General features: G+C 36.5%; 1 protein-coding gene across 1 annotated transcript in view; it reads left to right on the forward strand.

Moving 5' to 3' along the window:
• The window catches only part of RABGAP1L (RAB GTPase activating protein 1 like), a 258,884-nt gene that overhangs the window by 17,878 nt on the left and 216,238 nt on the right, over nt 1-24,768 (forward strand). The window contains exons 2-11 of the mRNA XM_086463421.1: nt 3,423-3,590; nt 4,864-5,056; nt 6,860-7,070; nt 9,013-9,187; nt 9,968-10,128; nt 10,944-11,054; nt 15,544-15,610; nt 17,575-17,677; nt 19,325-19,491; nt 22,607-22,751. Of these exons, the coding sequence (XP_086319547.1) occupies nt 3,456-3,590; nt 4,864-5,056; nt 6,860-7,070; nt 9,013-9,187; nt 9,968-10,128; nt 10,944-11,054; nt 15,544-15,610; nt 17,575-17,677; nt 19,325-19,491; nt 22,607-22,751 (1,468 nt within the window). The 5' untranslated portion in view covers nt 3,423-3,455. The remainder of the gene's footprint in view (nt 1-3,422; nt 3,591-4,863; nt 5,057-6,859; nt 7,071-9,012; nt 9,188-9,967; nt 10,129-10,943; nt 11,055-15,543; nt 15,611-17,574; nt 17,678-19,324; nt 19,492-22,606; nt 22,752-24,768) is intronic.

Genomic DNA, 24,768 nt, shown 5'->3' on the forward strand with positions numbered 1-24,768 from the left:
CACTCTGAGATTTTAATTTTTAGCACACACTTTTTCCATGAACAATCTAGAACACTGCTGTTAATTTGTTGTATGGCAAGTTCTCTAGCATGGACATCAAGAGGTTGTCTCAGCAGAAGACCTGAGCGGTTTGTAGACTTGTTCTTGTAACTGTATGTGTGTGAGGTATAGAGCATAGAACTGCATTATTCTGGTTGAGACATTCACTTCCTGAATGTCTGACCTGTTTGTGTTCGTGTTTTACTACTAAACTGAAACTAATGTGGCTTTGATTTGCCTGAAATGGGATAGAGGGCAGTCATGTGACTAACACTGATGGCAGGTTGAAATAGGCTATAATGAAAGGCTGGAATTAGGGGGTTTGGGGTGATAATTTATTCAGCTAACATAGTTGTGTATGGAAAAAGGTATGTGTCTGTACTGGATGGGGTGCTTTAAGCTGATTGTAAAGACAAGCTTGGAGTACACTCTTAAGGACATTAAAGGCCTTGCAACTCAAATGTCATTGCCAGAATATGTATGGTATGCTTTTAAGTATCTAATCTGAATGAGAAGCTCCTTGCAGTCATCTAATGTTTACAATATTTCCTTTCTCTTTCAGATTAAAATTTAGGAAGTAGGAATTCTCTCAAGCTTCCTTGATCCACACAGGGCAAGAACAAACATTTTGTACATCAGTATGCTTCTCTAGTTGCATTACCACTATTTTCTTTGGGTTTACGAATGTTACATTTTCCTTGGTTCACAGTGTGCCCATCAGTTCTTACTGTGCTGCAGAAACAACAACTGGTGATATGCTAATGTTAGCACCTTGCATTTGTCTTCGGATAATTAATATTGTAGAACCATCTTATATTGGGAGTTCCTGTGTTATTCTCCCATAAGTAAGCACAAAAAATAAACTTAAATAGCCTAAACCATGAAAAATTGTGGAAATAGCCTAACTTGTGATCCCTGCTTTCTGCAAATGTGCTAGAAGTGGTGGTGAGGCTTCGTCTTTGTCATCTTCAGTAACTCCAGCAATAGAAGATATGGGGTGGTAGAGAGAGGCTTCTGGGAGACTAGATCTTTGCTCCTGATGCGATTGAGAGTCATCCTCTGCTATTTTCTCCAATGGTGGTGTAACTGCAGAGCTCATGATTACTCAGGATATGCTGTATCTATGGAACATAATTCTATGGCCTTTCATTGCCTTCAGAGAGTTCTATAACAGTGGACCTTCATTTTTATATTGCGGATTTACTTTTGAAATTAGTATTCATTTTGACCTAGACTTGCTGTTTATTGCCAATAATGTACAAGCTCTTCAGCCACATTTTTACAGCATGACATTTGTTAAAAAATACATGGAGTTAATAAGCTATTTATAACATACTTAAAATCTTGTGTATCAAAACTTTGTCTGTCTTTTGCCAGAAAGATCTTTAAAGCAAAGATGCTTTAAAAAAACTGAAACAAAACTTCCTCCAGTGGTGAATCCATTACCTAGGCTTAGGTGAAGCCCAGATAACGTCATCTCTGAAAAATATTCATGCTTGTGAGTTCGTGCTTAGTCTGGAGATATGAAAGACAACAGAGTGGGCTAAGCTGCTAATCCCAGTTTGTAATCACTCTGAATATTGTAGCTGTTGATTAGTAGCTTTTTTATAATGTGAATCTTTTAACAAGTTTTTATGCTATACAAGTCAGTTATCTGAAGAACCTGAGCTCTTTAGTTATTCTGGGATTTCTACGTATAGTACCCTCACTGGGTTGATGGGTAAAATTGTGGCTAGGTTAGGGAGGGGGAAAATCTTTTGGTAGAGTTGCATGTATAAATGGTTATGACAAGGCAAGTCCTTGAAAGAGCAAAAGCATGTTGACTGTAGTTTCAAAAGTGATACAAAATATTTTTGTATTGAAAGTAGTCTAGTTCCCATGCTTGGTTTTTTTGGTTCAGAGTTGCTAAACTGCCTCTTGTGGCTAGCATGTTAAGTAATGCCTGTTCAGAATGGTGGAAAACATACATGTCTTCTTTTAAGTGCTGTTTTTGTGGTTTCGTATAGCTAGACCTAGATTTGCATTCTTCTCTTGATCACTTGGTGTTTTGGAACTGTAACCGAGAAGCAAGTATGGCACAGTTCTGTACCTTGGTGCTGCTGTGAAAGGCAACGTGAAGCTAAACCTGTTCTTGTTCACCAGTAACAACAGACTTTTGATTGGGCTACCCTTCTTTGGGCGCTTTGCAGCCTTGCAGAGGTGACAATAGCAGTTTGTTTCCCCCTGTGCTGTATGTGACACTTCCAAACTGAGGCTTAAGCACAATAAATCCCGGCACTCAGCCAGAGTAGTATTTTTCAGGAACCTGAAATGGAAGTAGACTGTATCTGGAAGTGCATGCTGTTTATAAAGTCTATCTGAAAATATATTTTCTCTTTTTTAACACAGAAAATATAAAAGCATAGATCCATTTAAAATTTAAAAAGTCTAATGTACAGTGTTTTCTTTCTAGCTCTTCATTCCCTAAGGAATCAGGGAAGACATTCTGAGCTAACATAAGTGATACTGTCTTTATTTGGTGGATACCTACAGTAGCTGTCCTCATTCTGAAGTGCTAGGAATGGTTTTGGTTCTGTATTTTTATATGAACTTGTAATGTATAGACTGACCATTATTTTGCCCTTTTCTTTATAGATTTTTTTTTGCTGTATAGAAAAGGGACACTTGTTCTTGGATTCCAGAATATTTATAGGTGGTTTTTTTTTTTTTTGGTTGGGTTTGGTGTTTTTTTGTTTGTTTGTTTGTTTTTTTTTTTAAGTGGCATGGTTGATTTTAACTCTGTTGCAGGTGGTTTCAGAGAAATTTGCTGAGAAGGATGTGATTGTGGTTTAGTATCACCTTTGACTTCATCACCTACAGATAAAAAGAATAATAAAACCAACTCTAACATAATGGACTGCTAAGTATGTTTTTGTGTGGAGAGCATACACTTTGATGTGCAGTTTTTGGAAAATTAGTCTTCAGGTAATCTGTATCTTCACACAACCTGTGTGACACTCTGAGTAAGAAATATATGTATCCTGTATGAGGGAGAAGAAAGGGCAGGAATTAGGGAGGTACAGGGAGCAGACTCTGGAAGATGAAAACCAGGGGAAGTGGAAGCTCCAAGGTGAACTTCCTTATGTGCTGTCTATACACATAGATAACAGCCACTGCTGTTAAATCACAAAATTTTTAAACACATCCCCTAAAACCCATACTTGCTATTTAAAAAAAGTTTCATTGTACCAAAATCAGAGTTTGAGGAATATAGTATAGTATAATACATTCATATAATTTTCAGAATTGTAGTATTCCGCAGTAACTTAATATTACACCTATACCTATTACATATTCTTTACAGCATCAAAACTAATTATTTAATATTTTTCCTTCTTCGTTAGGTTCTTGTGGCAGGAGGACAATACTGACCTGAGATGGAAGTCAAAACGTCTTTTGGCAAAGCCAGTAGGATTCCTGAAACTGTATCCACATTAATTAATGAAGAATTTGTCCTGGTTCATCAGCAATCTGAGGGCACCTCTGGAAAAGATGAAAAACCTCAGCTAAAGGTTTACTGTTACTTTATTGCTTTATTTTAAATGTGTGGTAAAATTTGTATTGATCAAAAGATTGCAACTTCTTTGAAATATTTGATTAAAGATACTTGTGTGTGCTTGAGGAGACTCTTAGACTGTAATTTTTTTCCTTGCTTATTACAAGTGAAATTGACAGCTCAGATTAAGCAAATCTGTCCTAAAGTGGCAGTTCAGTTTTTCTTTTAATAACTTCTTTGGGGGTCAGCTTTGTTAGTATTCTGTGGATTTATACATTAGTAAAGGACGAAAAAGTTATTTTCAAAGAATGAGCTTCAGATTAAAGCTTAGGAAATATACTTTATTTAGGGATTAGAGACTCTGAATATTGTTATCTTAAAAGCACATAATTAGGCTGCATAGGAATAGACCACAGAGTGTCCTTGCTTTTAGTTTTTAATTTAGTTTTCCTGCTTAATGCTACTTTAGGCATGACTAAGACGTTTTCTAAAAGCTTTCTGCCTCTAAATAGTAGAATATTTTAGCATTTGGGTGACAGCTGATTGGTTAATTACAAGTTTCTCCACTTGAGTTGCAGTAGCTGATTTAGTGGTTTTGGTCTGCTTGGAACAATAGGAATTTGTTCCCCTTGAAATGACAATAAGTACTTAGTCTGTCTTTGCATAAGCGTTTGGCAGTTATTTACAACTGATGATTTCTGTCTGTATTAAACACTAGCTGCTTCTTTAGAAAGGGGTAAGGGAAGTGGAGGTGGAATCCTGCAGGTTTATTATTGGCCGTGGGTTTTTTTTTTTTTTTTTTTTGGTCTGCAAAGCTGGTACTTGTGAAAGGCTGTATTTTAGTGTGGGTTTTTTTTCCACAGGGAACTTTCCTCACCATTTTCTTGCCGTTTCCTTAGACTTGCACCCCTGCTATGTGTGGGACAATTGGTGAAACAACTGAAATGAATTGGATGTGACTAAAAGCAAAACTTTCTTTAAGTCTAATCTATAACAAAGTCTCTTGATCTTTGTTCTGAATTGTGCCTCTAAACACATAAGCCTATTTTAAGAGAGGCCTGTAGTTTTTAGATGGATGGTTGTTGGATTACCCGTGAGAATGTGTGCATTGTATGTAATGGGATGGGACACTGGATTATATTTGATTCAATTTTGTTGATGCTTAGTGTGTTGTCTTGTTCAGCAAAGTTTCTTAACTTTTGCAATGAGTAAGACTATGTGTTTGAAAAATAATAATGGAAGTAAAACTACAAGTACCTTTAAAAAATGTCATCTCCTTCTGCTTACAGGTATTTTCAAATGGAGATGATCAGCTGGAGAAGGCAATGGAAGAGATACTGAGGGATTCTGAAAAAGACCAGAACAATTTCACTGCCCCCCAGGAAGGTTCCAGTGATGCAAACAGCCAGACAGCTGGGGATGGGTCAGCAGGTCAAGCAAATCAGCCATCTTTGCACCTTGTTTTAGACCCTTCTACTACAGGTATTGCTAAAGTGCTTCTCCCCTCAATGGTGTATAGCAGTTTTTTTCTTTACGCAGTAAGTTAACCTTAAAATGAACATAAAGCTTTCTGGAACTTCATTCCAAAACTATAATGGAGAACACCCTGGGGCCTCCTCTGCTTTTCTGATGAGTTGAGGATTATAGACAGGAGGAAGAGATTGTCATCAGATTGATACCCTGTGCTGCTCTGTTTTGGTCAACATAATTTTTGTTTTGTGTCCAGCCCTAGATGAATTGGGACTAAGTATCATGTAACCTGCTGAATGGACTATAGTTGAGGTAAAGATGCTCCTGATGGAGTGTGAGAAGTTACAGGGCAGTGTTCATTGACAGTACTACCTGCAAACAAAATATACCCTGAGCAAACTGATAAACTTTTCAGCTCTGGTTCTATCACCGGATATCAGTAAGGACAACTTAAGATTTGGTATTTGCTAGGAATAGTTGTTATACTTTTCTGGTATTTGGTGAAAAAGGGAGGACTGAAAGCTTTTTCTGTAAACTATATTGTATATATTTTATGTAAAAAATATTGTAGCTTTTTTTTTTTAATATGTATGTATTAGCAATACAAGGCTGTGGCCATCTCTGTGGGCCTTGAGTTAGACATTTTTTTCCCTCAGTAGTATGGAGAGCACTTCTGTGGCATTGTGTCAGATAATTTCATAGCATCTGTTTGGGAAGTGGAAAAAAAAAAGTGTTTGTGGTAGATTTATGCATAATGGAAACACTCTTAATTACATATATGCTGCATTTTTGAGAAACTTACCTTACTGGCTCCCTGTTTGATCTGCTGCAAACAGACACCACCCTTGGCATAAAAGAACAAAGAGAATTCCCCGCCCCCCCCCCCCCCCCCCCCCCCTAGGAATAATTTGATTTTGCAACCTTTATGATTTAAGTATTGTGGAAAATATTAGCTATAGTAATAAGAAATAGAAATAACAGGGCAGATTATTTAGAAAGGTTTGGAATGTCTGTCTTTAGAGATACAAACCTCAGCTGGACAGGGCCCTCAGTAACCTGATCCGGTTTTGAAACTGGCCCAGATCTAACCTTACCTGTCTTTGAGCATGAGTTAAAGCTAGATGACCTCTAGAGGTCTTTTCCTATCTAGATCACTCTGATTTTATACTTAATGAATTTTTCTTCCGCCTCTTCTCTTCTTTCTCAAATGTCAAAATGCTTTAAAAAAAACACCAGAAAACAACAATAACAGCAAAACTCCCAAAAGCTTACTTAAGATTGCCCCTGTCCAAAGTAGTGTGATAGTGGGAAAAAGAACGCTTCTCTGCTCTGCTGAGTAGAGGAACAAACAGATATCTTTTTCTTCTCTCCAGCTCCCTGATGGTTTCATGCAGTTAATATGGCTATCCCAGGAACATGAACCACATTTAATAATGCTACACGAGATGCAAAGACATGGGAGAGAAGAGAATTAGAGGCATCTTTATGCAAAATAATGAGTAAGAATTGGAAGGAGGTATAGGCAAACTAAAGAAAAGAACATCTGGGCAATGGAGCTTAAAGAAAAATTGTGTTCTAGCACTGTTACAAAGAATCAAAAGCCAAGTTGTCTCTATGCTGTACTTGGAAACATGCATCAAAATAGAATACACTTAACATTAAGCTGCCAAATGGGTATCTTACTGTTGGAGCTGGACTTTTGTCTCCCATGTCCATTCTCAGAAAAAGTGGGAGATTTTTGCTATGGAACTCATTCAGGAAACAATGTGTAAAAATAAAAGCAAATGGTTAAAAAAGTGGTTTCTTCGTTTACAGAAATCTCTGCACCGAGGCCATGTTCTCCCAGTGAACCCCTAGAAGAGGACAGCGTATTGTTTAACAAACTGACTTATTTAGGTTGCACAAAGGTGTCTGCCCCTCGAAATGAACCAGAAGCTCTACGTGCCATGGCAAACCTGAAATCCTCAAGTCATGCCCCTTTACCTGTAACGCTATATGTTCCAAACATTCCAGAAGGCTCTGTAAGGTAACATACCAATGTTTCTTTTGTTACTTGCACAGGCACATAAAAGGTGGATTCTGACTTTGTTACTCACACAGGGAAGTAGAATTGCTGGATTTATGCCTGAAGTTCTTGCTGAGGACAGTTATTTTGGAGAAATTCCTCTGAAGCAACAAAATGCATGCTCAGATTTAGCATGTGGTACATAGTTGGTGGTAGCGGTTGCCATACAGCATCAACAAAAGTGTATCTTTCTACATATGTGTCTGTTCAATGTGGTAATAAGAGATATGCTGGAAAGAGAGAGCTGATAATGCATGTTTCTCCCAACCTCCCTAGTCTGTAATCACCTCCAAGGTAAACATGTTGAGACAGTAGTCGTCCTGCTGGCCTTGGGTTAGCTGAAGAAGTTTAAGTTTTAAAGTTTTAAAAAGTTTTAGACTTCAGTTTTAGACTTGAGGTGCTCGTCTCTATTTCCAGACATTGCTTTTCTAAAGCAGAGTCTCACCTCTGTCTGCCTCACAATGCGTATGCTGATAGTCTCTAGATACTAGAAAACATTTACTTGCCCCACGTGAGAAGGGTCTTTTAATTAATGATAAGAGACTCAAGAGTTCTTAAGCAGGGTGCATGAAAGGCACACCTGTAGCAGCAGTCTTACATCCAGAAGTAGGGAGCATCTCGATACTCAAGATTTTCGTTTTTAAACTCTGATACCAAGATATCTGAAGGATATAGTTAATTTCCTTCCTTTCCTGTGCTCCGCCTAGATATTGACCATTGTTATGCACAGAAAGACAGAAGGACCTTCAAGCACATGTATTATTTTCTTCCATTTTGCTCTTTGAACCCAATTTAAGATTTTGGTTGACATTACCGCAATATTTAATTTGAATTAGGAAATTTCACTGCATACTTTGATGACGGCGTCCGTCACGTAGACATGAGATGTTAGGTGTGCTGTACCTATTTTTGTGGCCATTGCGGCCACTCAGGAAGGTTGTTTTGCAAGTGAAAATGCAGGTTCCTTTGAAGGACTGCCTAAGAATCTGGTGAATCCATGTGTGACATAATATAGTCCGTCAAAGTTCAAGTGACACCAGTGTCATCTTTGAGGAGTGTTTCCATTCCTGGTATCTGAACACTCGTTGTGTGGGGTGCCATTTAGCCTGTCCCGCCAATATTACAGTATACTGAATCCTCTCTGAGCTTTTCTTGCCTTCAGAAGCTCAGCCCTTTATTTCTGTTGTTATAGGCTTGGGATTCTATTCCAGGTAACTGATGTTTATTCACCGTTGATGTGAATGTGCATATAGACAAGTAGCGAAAAGACAGAGAATCGGGTATTTCTAACTATTATTCTTTAGAACTCACTGTCTAGTGGTCTGTTCTGAGACCACCCCCCCCTTATCTTTAAAGATTCTGAAATATTCTTTGAGTTCTGAGTTTGAGAGGAATTTAAAGTTTTATATGAGCACTTAGATCTGTGATTAATATTCACTTGCACACGGCAGCAAGCGTTTGCTAAGCTGTATAGTCCTGTAGGTTCTGAATAAATAATGTTTTCTTAATGTTTTCTTAATCAGATATTTAAATTTTTTTATAATGTTGAATTTTCTTTGATTTTTGTATAAAAATCCCATTTTCATGGTAGTAGTTTCTACATTTCTACTCTTGAGGTTTTCATGAACGATTGCAGAACAATCATTGTCATTGTTAGTGCATGATATAGAGGTACTCTATTGGTCTATATTATGGAGTATAAAAGAACTTAAGCCAATGTTTCAACCAGAAACATTTATATCTTAAGTTTGGAAAGCCTGACATTTCTGTTCATATTACCCATCTTGCATACTTGAATTTAGTACGGTTTAGTTATTTATCTAATTGCAGAAGAGCCTTTTAGGTAGGTCTGCTTGTTTTACTGACCTTTTTCTTTGATCTTTCCTGTTCCTTTCCTTGGCAGAATAATAGATCAGTCAAGCAATGTGGAGATAGCCTCTTTTCCAATCTATAAGGTGTTGTTTTGTGTGCGTGGACAAAACGGGACTTCAGAGAGTGACTGTTTTGCATTTACTGAAAGCAGCTGTGGAACAGAAGAGTTCCAGATTCATGTTTTCTCCTGTGAGATTAAAGAGGCAGTAAGTATTAAATGTTGTACAGTGGCTGGTAAAAAGGATACAAGGTGTATTTTAAGAAGTTATTCCAGCTGTGGAAATGGTATATAGTGCTTTGAAAATATATGTTAACACAAACATAATAAGTTTGACAGAATGTGCACTTAGTCGTACATGAATATTAATACAATTTTTTTTTCTTATAGTATTTCAATAAAATTCCAAAGTGCACTGTAATGGGAAGATTTAGAAAGCCTAAGTTTAGGGCAAGTATTCTGTTTTTCAGGCCTCATTTAGGTAGATTTCAGACTAAAGTTGCAGCGTAGACCTTGTGAGTTACAAAGAATCATTTTACAGTACTCTGCCCTAGATATTTTAGGAAGAACTGTGTGATAGTTTGGGAGAAAAAGATTTTCTAGGGTGTAAAAGGAGAGGCTGAAAAAGAAGAAATCTTTTTTTTTTGACATCTGCAAGAGGAACCTGTAAGCTGTGGTGTTAAGTACACAATCTGAAAAGTACATTATTCAGGTCCTGTAATGAGTTGTATTCCTAATGTTATATATTAACTTACTGAGCATTGCATGGGCAGTAAATGTGACATGAATGGAAACAGGAGATGTTACTGAATTTGCTTGGTTATTAAATACCCGATCTGAATGTTTTGTGTTATATGAGGCATGCTTTTTGTTCAATATAAGAGGCAAGTGGCAGTAATTTTATGACCTTCAAAACCACGTCACAATACCACATTAAAAATACTCTTTTATTTTTGATAAAACTATTAATTCTCTTGCTTTTCTGCAGGTCAGCCGAATTTTATATAGTTTCTCAACAGCATTCAAACGTTCTTCCAAACAAGCATCTGATCATGTTAAGGACTTTGTTCTTCCTACTCCAGATAGTGATGTGTATATGTTCAGTGTTTCCTTAGAAGTCAAAGAAGATGATGGAAAAGGAAATTTTAGGTAATCTGAATGGAAAGGGGAAAGTAGAAATCTCTTTGAAAAAGCATATAGCTACTTGCAGAATGCACAGCTACTTGTTGTAGTAAAATTGATTTGGCCTCTTTTCGTAAGTAGACTTGTTAGAAAAAGGAAGCTGTTGCTTTGCTTTTACAATTTTCTTCTCTAACTTTTCTGGAAAAAGATTAGAAGTCAGGATACCTATTTCAAGTTAGTTTCTTTTAAATACGTGATTTCTGATAGGGATGCTCAAGTTAGGCCTGTGTAAATGGAAAAGATAGAAGGAAGTCTGTTAAAGACTTTAGTCAAACCAATTTTCTTGATACAGTCTAGTGTGGTGGGTTTTTTTGTTTAAATAAGCTAAAGAATTCCAAATTTATCAAAGATTTAGAAAATGTAAACTTCTCTAAGCATTACAGGAGACAGGGGAGAAAAGCGTTCTTTGCATAACAGTTAAGTGCAAGATTTTTTTTGGAATGGAAGAGAGAGTTGATTTATGAGTTAATTCTGTGAAAATGCCGTATTTGTTTTTGGCTTCATAGCCAGTATATAGCATATTTTCTGTGATTTAAAAACCCAAAATCCCCCATGCATTTTTGGATACTTTTGTCTGATAAATTCCCCAGGCAGTTAGCCTATGAAGCGTGAGCCTATAGTCTGTTTTTCTTCAGTGCCAGTTTACTGGCGTGTCAATAAAGGAAGAGAAGGTGTCTCAAATGAGTTGAGCCGTTAACAGTTTAAGTGGGCTGCTACTCTCTTTTTGTGTTTAAGAGTTAATATTCTATACCCGTGCTAAAGAAACTTGTTTATTCTTTTAGCCCTGTGCCAAAGGATAGAGAGAAATTATATTTCAAGCTTAAACAGGGTATTGAGAAGAAAGTGGTGATTACAGTTCAGCAACTCTCGAACAAAGAACTGGCCATTGAAAGGTAAGATTCTTATAAAAAATAATGCAGGTTAAGTTTTTGAGAAGAGTATTTAATGTACTTTTCCCTGTCTTTGTAAATTATGTGACAGAAAAAAAATACAATAATAACACAGGAAGTATTGCTGCACAGTATAATTAATTTACAAGTGCACACTTCAGTTTTAAATTTCTTTTAAAGTATTTGTGTGCTTTTTAGGTGAAAACAAGAAACATAGCCTTTAATACTAAAACATTCTTTTTTTGCTTTTTAATTGTCTTCTTGAATGTGATGTTAGGATACGAATGACATTGAAATGCTTTTGATTTTGCTTTCTGTTGTTTTTAAGTGGTGCAAAAACATGCCTTTATTGTAACCCTGCATTACCACTATCTCGCTGTTTAGTAAAAGTAACGAAGTTAGGTTGTCTGAGCTATGTTAAGCCTTGGAGCGTATTAATCTATTACATGGTTGTACTGGAACACGCCAAGTTTGGACTCAACCTGTTTTTGGTGGAGTTTTCAAGATGAGTAGGATTCCTTTGTAGTTTTGTTATAATATGATTCTAATGTTTATCTTGAAGTGAAGGTGAAAAGCTCGGGAATGGTTGATGAGTCATGTTGTATTTCCTGGAAATTACATGAGTGGGATCCCTTTTGGACAATATAATCACAAGCATTTGCACAAGAAGTGGACCATGCATGAGAAGAATAACCATTAGTTAGTGTGTTCATTAACAGTAGGCTCTTCTTACTACAGTAGTAGTAGGTATAGTATTAATTTAAAATAGGAAATTCCTTCTCAGTAGCTCAATTTTTAAAAATAGCAAACACCACCAGATGGCAATCTTATCAAAAGAGTAGCAGTAGGAGAATTCAATTTTAGTGAAAAGGGAATTCAAGATAACAAGGGAATCAAGAAAAAAAAACCCACAACCCTTCCAGGAATGAAGATTGATCTCTTGGCTTGCTTTCAAGATTTTATTTCAAAAATTAAACTAAAATTTTAGTCGAGAAATATACAGCAGAATTTTTTATCATCATTCTTTCGTATTGTAAAGTTGTGCTTTTGCTATTCATTTGCTTTAAAAGAAATAATCCTATTTTCAATGTGTTTTTAATTTAAATAATTTTGGCTTCAGAATTCAGTTAACAAATTATGAACTCTTTTAAGCATTTTTGAATAGCATTTGATTGTTGATTTTTTTCTCAAAAAGTAAAGTTACTTTCCTTAGAAATTAGCTTTTATTTGGGATATTCAATTAGGATGTTATTTTTATAAGCACAGGCTTTGCTGATAAGTTATTTAGTTGATATGACATACACAGGCTTGTAAGTAATTTTATGTACTTACCCTGTGTGATATTAAAATTCAAAACCGGTATAAAAGATCAATTCAGGTTACGTCGGACAGTGAGCTTCTAAGCAATTTAATGTGTCTTCAAAAGTATTTCTAAGTGGAAATTATAATGTGAAAAAATGTTGTTGCTAAAGAAAGTTGGTCTCTGGTGTTAGGGGTTCAAGAATCTTTCTTCTTGGTTCAGAAGAGTAAACCTGGTATTGCTCAGAGAAACTTGCCACCTCCTGGGTAGAGTCTGTGGCTGGGTTAGGTTGATAGAGTAGGTCACTCTCAGTTGAATTACTTTGGCCCTTCCTACCTTTGTGGCCTGTTTGATCTGGGTTTTGCCTTTTTTTACCTAGGTCCAAGCGCATAAAGAAATGATGTTCATTTCTGTCTCGCAGGTTTGAGTCATGTGTGTCACTGCATAGGTGCAGTCCCACGATGTGGGATATCAAGTCTTCGTTGTTTAAAGGATTCAAGAACAAAATTCTGGTTAATGATAAGGGGCTTTAAGAAAGTTGTATGCTACCAGTCATGCAGGAGAGTTAATACTTAAGTTAAAGTCTAGACTGCTGTCCTTAGAACTGATGTACAGAATATTATTTGGTTGCTCAGTAGTACTGGAAACTCTTAAAGATCACGTTAACGTGCTAACTTAATGCCATCAGCCTTATCTGTGGGTAGCATTTGTATTTATATAAATGGAAATGTATTATTAGTGAAGAATAATTGCAGTTCGTTTTTTGAAGGTCTAGAAAGTAGCTGAATTTAAACAGAGTAGTGCACCTGCACATAGCCACTTGGTAGCCAGCTGTAAGTGCAGAAAACCCAATGTGTCAGAAGTGGGAAGACTGAGGCCCACAATCTGTGCAGGTCATTTTGAATCCTGGGTGTGTAGTTCAGCCTCCTCAAATGGGAGGCTGAATGTGTTGACAACTGCATAAAATCTGGCTCCTCTGCCAGTGAGGGTCCTGAACTCATTTGAACTCATTTTGCTCTTTGAACATTGTGGGAAGAGAAGCTCTGACTCTTCTAGTGGCAGGATGCTGCCAGTCATCAAGTATCTGCTTCTGTGAGAGGCAGGGGTTAGTTGTTCCTGACTCCCACTCTTGGAAGCATACTTCCCCAAAATTTTGGCTGGCAGACATCAGAACTTGTGTACATCTGAAAAATACATAGCAAGAGCTAGGATCTGTGAGCTGTTGTCTTTTGAAAAGCACAGATATTTTGCCTGCCTCTGAATCTTAGCCTTACAGTTCTCTGTAGCAGATGTACCAGAAGCTAGTGACCCCTCTACTACTATAAATTATGGCCCTCTCAGAGTTATTTCTGTCCCAGGAACAAAAAGTTTTAAGTCAGCCTACTGTAACGTTCTGCTTGGTCTAATTAGTCTCAGAGAGAAGCCTGTTTTTGTGATTAAATGTAAATCCTAGCATCCTAGCTACCTTGGTTGCTTTACATGGCACTGCATTATTCTATATAGATAAATCAAAGTTAATGTCTATGTTTTATTTACCACTTTGATTTTTAAGATTCTAGTAGTGAAAGAGTGTGGAGAACGAAAAATACAATCGCGAATGCAAGTTACTGTTTAAGTGTAATGAGGTGGAAAATGAAAATCATGTACCCAAACATAATAGGGGCAAACTTACTAGATGGTGTAGTAATTGCATATCTTAAGACTTTCACAGTTAACAGCATTCTTGAAATGATAGTTGCTATGATATCCTTCTTCATGATACAGTGTGCTTGCCTGAAACCTGTGAAACTATTCTGTCTTCATGGCTAACATATGAATGTTCTAATAATTTCTTACAATTTATGTTTGCTGAAAAATCTCAAGTTTTATTTATTTGGATAAGTGGATTGCCCAGATGGCAGAACGGCTTTTGTTCAGGCTTAGAGAAGGTGGGAATGGAGGGCTCTTCCTGGTGCATTCAAATATCTGGTTGGAAGGGTATGGAGCCAGACTTTTCTTGGAGGTGCAGAGTGGTAGGACACTTCACGGGAAATTCCTCTGTTGAATTAGGCCAGTTGTCAATACAAAGGGAGTTGAGCATTGGAACAGGTTGCCAAAAGATTGTTTGTTCTCTGTTCTTGAAGATGCTCAGAACTTGACAAAGCTCTGGGCAACCTGATACGGGTTGGTCCTCTTTTGAGTAGCGGTTTGGGTCACATTGCTTGTAGAGATTGCTTCCAGTTTACATTGTTCTGAGAGTCGGTGATAAAAAGTGATATGTCTGATGATCGGAGAACTGAGCTGTACAGAAGAAAAATTCCCGAAGCAAACCCTTCTGAAACATGACCCCAATTTTCCATAACATTTCATGGTGCAGTTGCTTTCAAGTTGTTTTTTTCTCATTTGAGCTCTAACATTTTTAAAAGTCTGTGCAAACCAGCTTGCAGCTTATGCTACAAATACATCATTCTCTTCAGTGTTTTTTATTCATAATGGAGTATGTTCAAAGGAGAGAAAGAAAGATGATTTGCAGAAACTTCAGGCCTGGATTTGTGCCTTCAATATTCAGAAAGTTCGAAAGTCTGAATGTTTTAAGAAAGTTTTTTATTTTTTTACTCTTTAAAATATCAAGAACATTTTCTTGTTAAATGACTGGATGAGAATGCTGGAATTCAAGGCCCTGTATAATACAGAAGTTCAGTTTTAAAAAACAAAGAATGAAAGTCTAAAAAGGGAGCAAATTGTTTTGGTTTTTTATTAAGGGCCTATGATGCTACATGATGTTTTACATTATGGGTGATTGAGTGAATTTGTGACTTCTCATATGATTGTATGAAAACAAGTTTTTAAATTGTCTGGGGAGAGAGTGAATTTCTTCTTGCCAGTCACTGTCACTAATGTATAGGAATTGCTGTTATCTTTAAACACAATGTTCTAAGTTGTCTTTAAGAATAATTGATTGTTGATAGGTCAGACACTAATTTCTGTCATCTTCATTCTGGAAAATAATTTCGTTGTCTTTTCTGTAATATGTATTATGATGTTTCCTGAATTTTGCCATAACACTGATGAAAAATTGCTCAGAAAGGTTTTCTTTAAATTAGAAGCAGTAGGTGGCTGTGCCATTATGTTCAAGAAAATACTTTTGTATTTTGAAAAGCTAATATCTGTCCTTTTTTTTTTTTTTTTTCCAATTTAAAATAAACTTCACAGATGCTTTGGGATGCTACTAAGCCCTGGACGAAATGTGAAGAACAGTGACATGCATTTACTAGACATGGTAATACTTAGCTCTAATAACCTGCTTAGTAAGATAAAAGTGTTTTTCAAAAAAACCCAACCAAAACCCGACAAAACAAACCTCTCATCTGTTTGGTTTTTGTTTGGTTTTAGTTTCTGAAGTCCTGGGGTTTATATCTTCAAACTAGAAACAAACTTGTTAAGTACAATGGACAAAACATTTCAATTAATGTCAAAACTATTGGCATTTGGTTTTTGTTCAATTGATGAAGCACTGATTAGGTCAGCTGATGGCTGGTTGTGGCAAACAGCTAAGCTTTCTGTATTGTGTTAACCATGTTACCTAAAAATTCAGAGCAAATAATTGGTTTTATATTTGGACATTGGGAAAGTAGTCTTATTTTTTACAAGGTGCTGAAAACTTCACCTTTATTTGCTTAATTTGAATTAAAATTCTTGCTCAAAGTTTGAAGCATTCCCTTGTCTTCTACAGTCTTCATTTCTTATGAATTGCTTCTAAGAGAACTACAAAATAATACGATACTTTCTGTGATAATGTTGATTTACTTTCATGCTGTGGATAAGAATACTACCATTTTCAAGTCAAGAAGTGTTTGAGTTAAATCAATTAGACATTTTGTGGCTTTACAGTTATCCCAATTTTGCCTGGTCCATTTCTTTACTCATGTTGGTGGTTCTAGCTATGAGTATTTAGTTGTCTTGTCGGACTCTTTTATTTGCCTGTTTGTATCTACTAGCTCTTTTTTTTTTTTTTTTTCTCCTTTCTCCTGGTTTTATCTGCTGACATTAGTTCTGTTTTTCCATTTTTATTATTCGATTAGAAAACAGAATAAATTATAGTGAGTTATGGAGAATAAGGAATTTGCTTCTATAAATCTGTATAACACTTTTTTTTACTGTGTGAACTGTATTTTTTGAATTTGTGTCTTTACTCCACCTGTAATTCTGTTTACATTTACATTTCAAGTGCATTTACCCACTGCCTTATTAGTTATTTTTTGGGTATAGCATAAACATATAAATTTGTGTTTTCCTTCCAACCCCATTTTTCCCTGTTCAGATATGGAGAACTTGGTCACTCTTACTGCTGTACCATAAATTTGATTGCAGAGTAGGAATGTCAGTCGCCTTTCCTCTATAAAGAGGCTAATATATAGGCCTGTTGGATTCATAGGAACCGTCCCAGAAAACTTCAGGAAGCATGTACTTGCCTCGTACTAGTAAGAGCTTATCTGTGTGCGTCACGTACTCTGATTATTTCTAGCAGGTCTATAAGAAGTATTTGTAGAAATAATAGATGTACAGCATGAGATTATTTTAGCCAGATACAGAGGCATTTGTGTTAGTATTAACTTTATCATATGTGGCTGTTTTGACTTTATTTGCATATTGTCCTGAAATTTGGCTATTTAAATCTCAAGTTCCTATGGACTGGAATTCCAGTCCATTGGTATACTTACAAATGTAAGTCCATGCCTGAGCAACTCAGGGAAAAATCTGGCAGGGGTATAATTGTGGATTGGGAAAAATCGGAGTGACCTTTGGGTTGGAGTTGTTAAGGTCTTACTCTGTTAAGTTTGGGATTTTTTTTTTGGATCATTTCTATGTATTCTTGGGGCTAGTTTAATATTATGAAGTCTCTTCTAACTCATCCTCTCCTAATAACCATCTCAGCTGCTCAGAAAGTAGAGTGGCAAACATCCCACCGTGCTTTCATGCTTATAATAAGCATTAAAAAATATGTTGATAAACTATCTTGTCTTCAGTTTCTTATAGAATGTTTCTCCTCTTTTAGTATTTCTTCTTTCTCTCTCATTTCCCTATAACATTTATCAATCCATTATTTCATATTATTTATTTAGTGTTCTTTAGAGTGAACACAATCTTACTCTAAAGTTCCTAGAACTCTTTCTCCTCCCCATGCTCAATCTCTTTGATCTCAAACCATGAATCTAATAGAAACTTATATGTATTTATTTTTAGGAATCCATGGGAAAGAGTTCTGATGGGAAGGCTTATGTAATTACTGGAATGTGGAATCCTAATGCACCCATGTTTCTAGTACTTAATGAGGAAACTCCTAAAGGTAATTCAATTGAATTTGTAAATTTGTTTTACAAATTAGATGGGTTTGGTGTATGTATTTTCTCCTGGGAATCATGGTGCATATGTCTGAGTACATATACCATTATGCTCCAAGAGTCCATGGCTAGCAACTTTTCTGTGTAAACATATGCAATGTAAAAATGTGAATAATTGTTCATAGAATTGTGTGTTGCTGATTTGGAGACGTTAAATTAGTGTTTGGGGCTTGTGTGCCTGTTCCCTGGTTATTGGGACGTTTTAGTCCTAAAGCACACAGAAGTTGGTTTCTACCTGCTGTACTTGGCAAAGCAGTGTAAATAGTAGACATTGCTATTCTCTTCTAGTTTTGAGGTGAGTTGATTACAAATAGCACTACATCCCCTTCATCTTGGGGCAGCTGGAAGTGATGTGCTGAAGGGCTTGATTATATAGCAGGGTTTCTTATTGCTAGACTTTGTTCTCTGATGTAATGTAAAAGGTTTGACTGCAAATCTGGAATTTGTTTCCCATCCCAAGGCAGAGCTCACATCAGTTGCTTAGAGCCATATCCAAGTATATACAGCCTGTGTCACTGTTCTTGCTGATAGATTTCAAACCACATTATTTCTAGTAGCATATAGGCAAAACTCTTGCTGTTCAACTTGGCACAGTTTCCGATTATGAAATGATTGTGTGTGTGTGGTGTGATTTGGTTTTGTGGTGTGGGGTATTTTTGTGGTGGTGTTGGGGGTTTTGTTTGTTTGTTTTTTAAATGCCCACTTGCCTCTTTGGTCTGATAAGATAACTGAAGGATCCATAATGTCTAATTCTAAATGTTATTTTAAAAATCTGTGCTTCCTGCAAGAAAGCTACCAGTTGTGACGCAACGTGATGCTTGCTACCTTTCTCTGTGATGAATGTTTTCAGAAGCAGCAAACCTTTTCTTGCACTGTAAGCCTGCAAGATACACTTGGACTATTTCAGCCTTATCCTTTGGTCAGCATTCTCCTCTACTTGATCCTGCATTCTCCTCTACTTGAAAAAATTGAAGTTATGCTTCAGTATCAGGAAGGTGGAGCTATTACAGATTACAGATCCATGCTTTGCTTTAAAAATAGGTTTTGCTGCTCTGAGGGCTGTCTGACGTGGAGACAGGGAGGGGTAAAATGTTTGGCATCCTTTTGACTGACAGCATGTAAGCATGGGCGTAAAAAAATTATCTGAAGTGTTTCTTAGTGTTATGAGAGGATTTAGGACAAACAATACTGTAGGAGATCCTTGACACTGATTTGCTATACATATCTACTCCCTCAGCAGTAAGTTTACACTTTAAAATGTGACCTTATCCTTGTTCTTTTTGTCTGATGGGGCTCATGCATCTTAATGCTGTTTCCTTTGTGTGACATTTTGCTCCTGTCTTTATTTTGAAGACACTCTGTCTTTGTCTTAAAAAGTTATCAGAGTTACTTGGTACACTGATGCATACTGTCATTCTGTGCAGCAGGCATGTAGGGTGTAGAACTTGGATAAATAAAATGGGTGCAGTAGAATCAATGATTATATAGAAGGAGTTTTCAATTTGAACAACAGTTTACTTCTGTCATTTAATGTTTTGAAAAATTTGAACTTTGACTAGTTTTTCTGTATGTGACTTGTTTTTGTGTTTTAGATAAGCGTGTTTTCATGACTGTGGCAGTGGATATGGTTGTTACTGAAGTAGTAGAGCCAGTCCGGTTTTTGCTGGAGACTGTTGTGCGTGTGTATCCTGCCAATGAACGCTTCTGGTACTTCAGCAGAAAAACCTTCACAGAAACTTTTTATATGAAGCTAAAACAGGTAATGCATGCTTGCTTTTTAAAGAAAAGTTGATGCTGGGAGCATTTGTTTTGTCTGTCTTAATTTGGCCTTTATAAAAGTTAGCATGGCACCTGCACCTCAGTAGTTTGTTTCTTTTAACTATTTATTTCTGAGATGCTTAAAAGCATAATGTTTAAGCAGCATATATGAATGTTCAATGCCTTGAATTATAATGAGTCATAAGTCATTGGCTTTGTGGGCTTAAACAATTTTGAGCCTACCTATTGAATTCTTCATAATTTCATACAATCTGACCTGTGTGCAGACATCTAAAACAAGCCATGTGACTGGTAAAATTGGGAAATTACTCTTCAATTGTTCTCTGTAAAATCAACTGATATGTAACAAAGGGAAATCCTGGCTACTGAGGTTCAAAATGGTGGCTGTAAGAATATAGTCCATTGAAGGCAAAGGGACCTAATGCAGAGGTTTAAATGAGGCTGTTACTATTGTTTTTTCAAAGTATCTGAGAAGGTAGATTTCTCTTATGTTTTCAAAAAGAGAAGTTTGGAAGAAGATTATCTGGAAAAGTAAGTTCTGCTGCGTGGAGAAGTTGCCGTGTGTTCACCCTTGTGGTTGCTGATGATGAGGGTATGAAAGGAACTAAGTTCTTGTCTTTCACTGCCTCAGGGCTTTATGAAATATGAGGCTAAGGGCATTATTGTTGCAATGATTCATTAAATCGACATTGTTCGTGTGATTTCTTGCTGCTGACTGTACCCTTTTGAAATGTTCAAGTAGCAGTAAAGAAATAACTATTTTTAGCAAATTCTCTTCTCTGAAGTATTTAAGTCTGTCGGTGCCTTGGAGTTTGGCTTGTAAGTCAAGTTATACAAATGTTGCTCTATTCTATGGGGTGGGGGTGGGGGGGAAGTGGTTAAGATGAAGCGTAATGCATAGTTATGTCTTCCCTCTATGTTAGCTTTCCCGGTCTTGTGCTTTTGTGATTAATGTGCATTTATTTCTTCCTCAGTCACTGAGAGGTGATATATCCATCTCACCTGGTAGTATTTGTTGAATAGTTACCTATTGAGTAGAACACTAAAGTCTCTTCCATTTTTGACACTGGGTGAGGTACATAAAGTATGTATGTCTGCCCGTTATCATTGTAGGATGATGTGCAACTGCATCCTCCTCCAGTGACTGTTGACCTGGTTTCTCCAGAGACTTAAGTTGTGGCATTGGTTCTAAAAGTGAACAGCAGAGGCTAACTGTACCATTTGCATTGGAATAGTGGTCCATCATCTTTGGCTAATGAAACGAAAGAGCAGTGATTTAATTTTACTGAGGCTAATGTGAATATTTGAGTTGTCATCTTCCTGTGGGGTACAGTAATAGGTCTGAAGAAACAAGCTATGTTGGTGTTACACGGCAAAAGTGCCACTGTGTTTAACACTTAGTGAGTAAATAGATCTCAAGCAATGCTATTTCTGTGTTTCTTCTAGAGATTAGCATAGCAACTTAGAGTTTAAGAAACTCTGAGAAAACCAGCTGTTTGCAAATGTTGAGAATATCTACATTTTAAATTTAAAGAAAATACATTTGAAAATACTATTTTCTCAGCTGATACTGACATATAATCAATTAAGCTCTCCTTTTAAATCACTTACAACTGTACCATTTTTAATTGAGTACTATGGATGCTTTCTTTTTTTCCTCACTCACACCTTATAATGAGACGTACACGTGCCTCCCTTCCCTGAAGAAGCATGTGCATTTCTTCCTGCTGTAAAATTATGAGGAACTGTTCTGCAGATTTTTGGGGAAGGAATGCTTTTAATCTTTGTTGTCTTTCTACACAATTGTATTCTTTTTCTTTTTTCATGGTTAATTTGATGTTTTTAATATGTTCGAAAAAATACCTTATTTTAACTGATTAGACAAGATGCACAAAGAACAGAATAACAACATTTTGGGCTGGTTCATTTAATACAATCATTAGTTTGCAGTTATATACAATTCTTTATAAATATATTCATCACTGCATGTCACTGAATAATAATTGCGTTCAGAACTGTACGGGAAGGGAGAAACCAGTACTTCTTGTATTTTACAACTTGCAACCTTGTATCCAGTGTTTAAAAGATAGGTAACTAACCTCTTTTTCGTGTGAAAGTCCGTTGAACATTAAACCCTGAACTTTTCCTGAAGTGAAAAGAAAACAAACAACTTCCCCCTGCCCCCCAACCTTTGAGGTAGTTTGCCTTGAAAGTTACCAAATTCCTAAAGAGACAGATTTGGAAGAAAAACTGCTTTTACAGAACAAAATTATTTCCACTGAAAATGTTCTGACCTCAAATATATGTAGTTACAAATATCACATACAAATTTCCAAGTTAATTTAACTGTTAGATTGACAGATGTTCATGATTTGTAGACATGTGCACTCACAGACACACTCACAGACACACACATATATAAAAGAAAGAAAGAAATAAAACTTAGGCTACAAACACAAATTTTGTAGTTAGGTACAGCCAATACATTTCCTCATTGAGAGGAGTATATTACAAATTATACTCATTGGAAAAAAGGCGAATATTTCTGGTTTTCTAATGTGTAAAACACTACAAGAAACTTTTCACAATTTATGGCTTTCAAAAAGCATGAGGTTTTGTTTATTCTTTAGTCTTGTCTTTACCTACTAAAAACTCTTGCCATTAATTTCCCCCCCCCCCCCTTAGGCATTTGATTCCTGTTTCTGTGATGTCAGTTACTCCAGTATTTTTCCTGTTTGTTTTCTCCTCTTTTATTTTGCTGAAGTTTCTCTTTGACCTCATCTCATTATAGCTATTTAAATTGGAAAGCTTTTTTTATCATTGTTCTGAGCAATACTTAAAATGGTTAAGAGGCTGCTTTGGAAATAATGCAGTTTTATTTATGTTTTCTGCCTTAATAAAACTTAAAGAGAAACAGAGCTGTTAATTACTGCCAGTCTGTGTGTGCCATTGCAAAGAAATCTGAGGGAGTCTTGCTCACACTGTTGTTTAGCCTTGAGAGATTTGTTTGTACGGTTTGGGTTTGGTTTTGGCTTACTATTAGAACTGTATTTATCAACTGTGGGGACCTAATACATACACATATTTTGTTTTAGTTTGAAGGAAAAAGCCACACAAGTGCTGGAGATGCAATTTATGAAGTTGTCAGTCTACAAAGAGAATCTGCAAGAGAGGAAGAATTGGTCAGCCCAGCAAGTGGAGGAGGGCCTACATCATCCCAGGAGGATGAGGCAGAAGAAGGTAAGAATAAATGAGCACTTACAGTTCCCGTAGATAGTACTGTTATATTTCTGCTATTAATTTGCTAATTTAATTCTTCCTATTTGTGTCTGTTAGAAATACAACTGTTTTGGACAAAACCACAGACTTTTCTACTAGCAGCAGTTGTTTAGTAGTGGCATTTTTACCAACCCGTTATTTGGAGTTCTTCCAATAGCAGCAGCCGACAACGCATGTCCGTTTTAATGTGTGCTTCAAAATGTGTTACTGATGCACTTGCCCTGTGCCCACAAGACAGAAAACCTTTTCTAGAGCGATTTTCTTTTGATCAGAAGCCATTTGCCTTGAATGTTCTGCTAAAGAACAGCATTGAAATGGGCTTTGGAGTGGCAGGCTTTAAATGCTTGTTTGTAAAGAAAACAAAAAAAAATCCCAAACAGAGTCATACAGGGAATTCTTCCACCCCAAAACTGTCTGCTTGGCATGTGATTTGTTTTCCCTTGTTTATAACTCAGGCTTATCAAAATACCTCCTGGTTCAGTTGGGGATTGCTGCTGTTCGTGGACCCAGCATCTTTGCCTGCCCCTTCCAAAGCTAACTGTACCTTGGTGTCTTTCCTGTTGGTGTGCTTTTTGTTTGTTTATTTGTTTTGTTTCGTTTCATTTTTTTGAAGGCCTTTGGCCTACTGTCATCTCTTTGTACTCTGAGAGGTAGCCCACAGCATTCAGAATAGGCTGTGTGCCATTTTTGATCTGGATATCTGACCTACTAGTGATAGTTTTATAAAGTTATCCTTCAGATTTCTGGCACTGTTCTGTCAATGCTGTAAACAAAGTCTCACTATGGTGGAAAATTTCATTCTTGATTCCTACTTACGGGTAAGTAGTTGGGTATTAGTCTATGCAATATGAATCGGTAATCCTGTGATTAACACAGTCAGGAGCAGACAGGTATGGTTACATGATTACTCTCTTCCAGTTACAAATAAAAAACCCCACGTCTCTCAGGTGACACCAGGCTTACAAAACCCACAGCCACGTGCTCTTTGGTGAACTGAAAACCTACTGATTCCTGGGAGGCAGCAGGATGGGCGTTGACTATCACTGTTATTCCCTACTTTGTATCAAGTGCCACTTCTGAATAGTAAAAATACTATTTTCTCTAAAGGAGATTTTATATTTAATTGGTATTCAGGATTGCTTTACTGTTGTTCATAGCAAGAATTATTTCAGATTTGACCTTTGAGTCTTGTGGTTCAGTGTAGCATAGTTCAGCATCTGTGGGTGTTCTTTTCCGTGCTGGATGTTTGAGTTGTACAGTCAGAATGTTTTCTGGAGCTTGTTTGATAGGATAGGCTTTAAGTAATTACTTGAATATTTTTTTTTAATATTACTTCTCACTCGGAAGAGTAAAGCACTGTTCCAGAATTTGATGAACATAGCACAATTAGTAATAATGTGGATACTGTCCTCTTGGTACTATTACAGAATGGCTTTATTTTATTATAGAGTAAAAGTATTCCACTGGGCTATGAACCGAAGTTTAACTTTGGTTATCTTCCTAATGCTAGTTTCCATATTTTAAATGTAGATTACTTCCTAAGAGAAGACATTAAAAATATCATGATGTGACTCTGTTCTCATGGAAACTGCATTTAGAGTTATCTGCCTAGAAGTTATCTATCCTAGTGGATATGCAGGTTAAATGAGTCATTTGCAGTTGTTCTAAATAAATCTCTTCATTCTTTTTCTTTCTTTTTTCTTTTCAGGGTACTAATTATGATGATGGAAAAAAACCCCTTGAGTTTACAATGTCTTGTCTTAGCCTTGGAAGAAGGCTTTTTCTTTTCTTTAATGTTAAGGATGGTAGCTACCTGGCCGTGTAGGTTTTGTCTGCTTGCAACCTGACTAGGGCAGGTGTGCATTATAAGGACTTTACTGTTTCATAGGCCAGAGCCTGGTGTTCCCATTACAGATATTGAGGATTATTATCTGTTCTCTTTATTTTTTTTTTCTGTATCCTCATATATATCCTACAT

Source organism: Leptosomus discolor, chromosome 3, assembly GCF_034619465.1.
Source record: "Leptosomus discolor isolate bLepDis1 chromosome 3, bLepDis1.hap2, whole genome shotgun sequence".
In the NCBI taxonomy this organism is placed as follows: domain Eukaryota; kingdom Metazoa; phylum Chordata; class Aves; order Leptosomiformes; family Leptosomidae; genus Leptosomus; species Leptosomus discolor.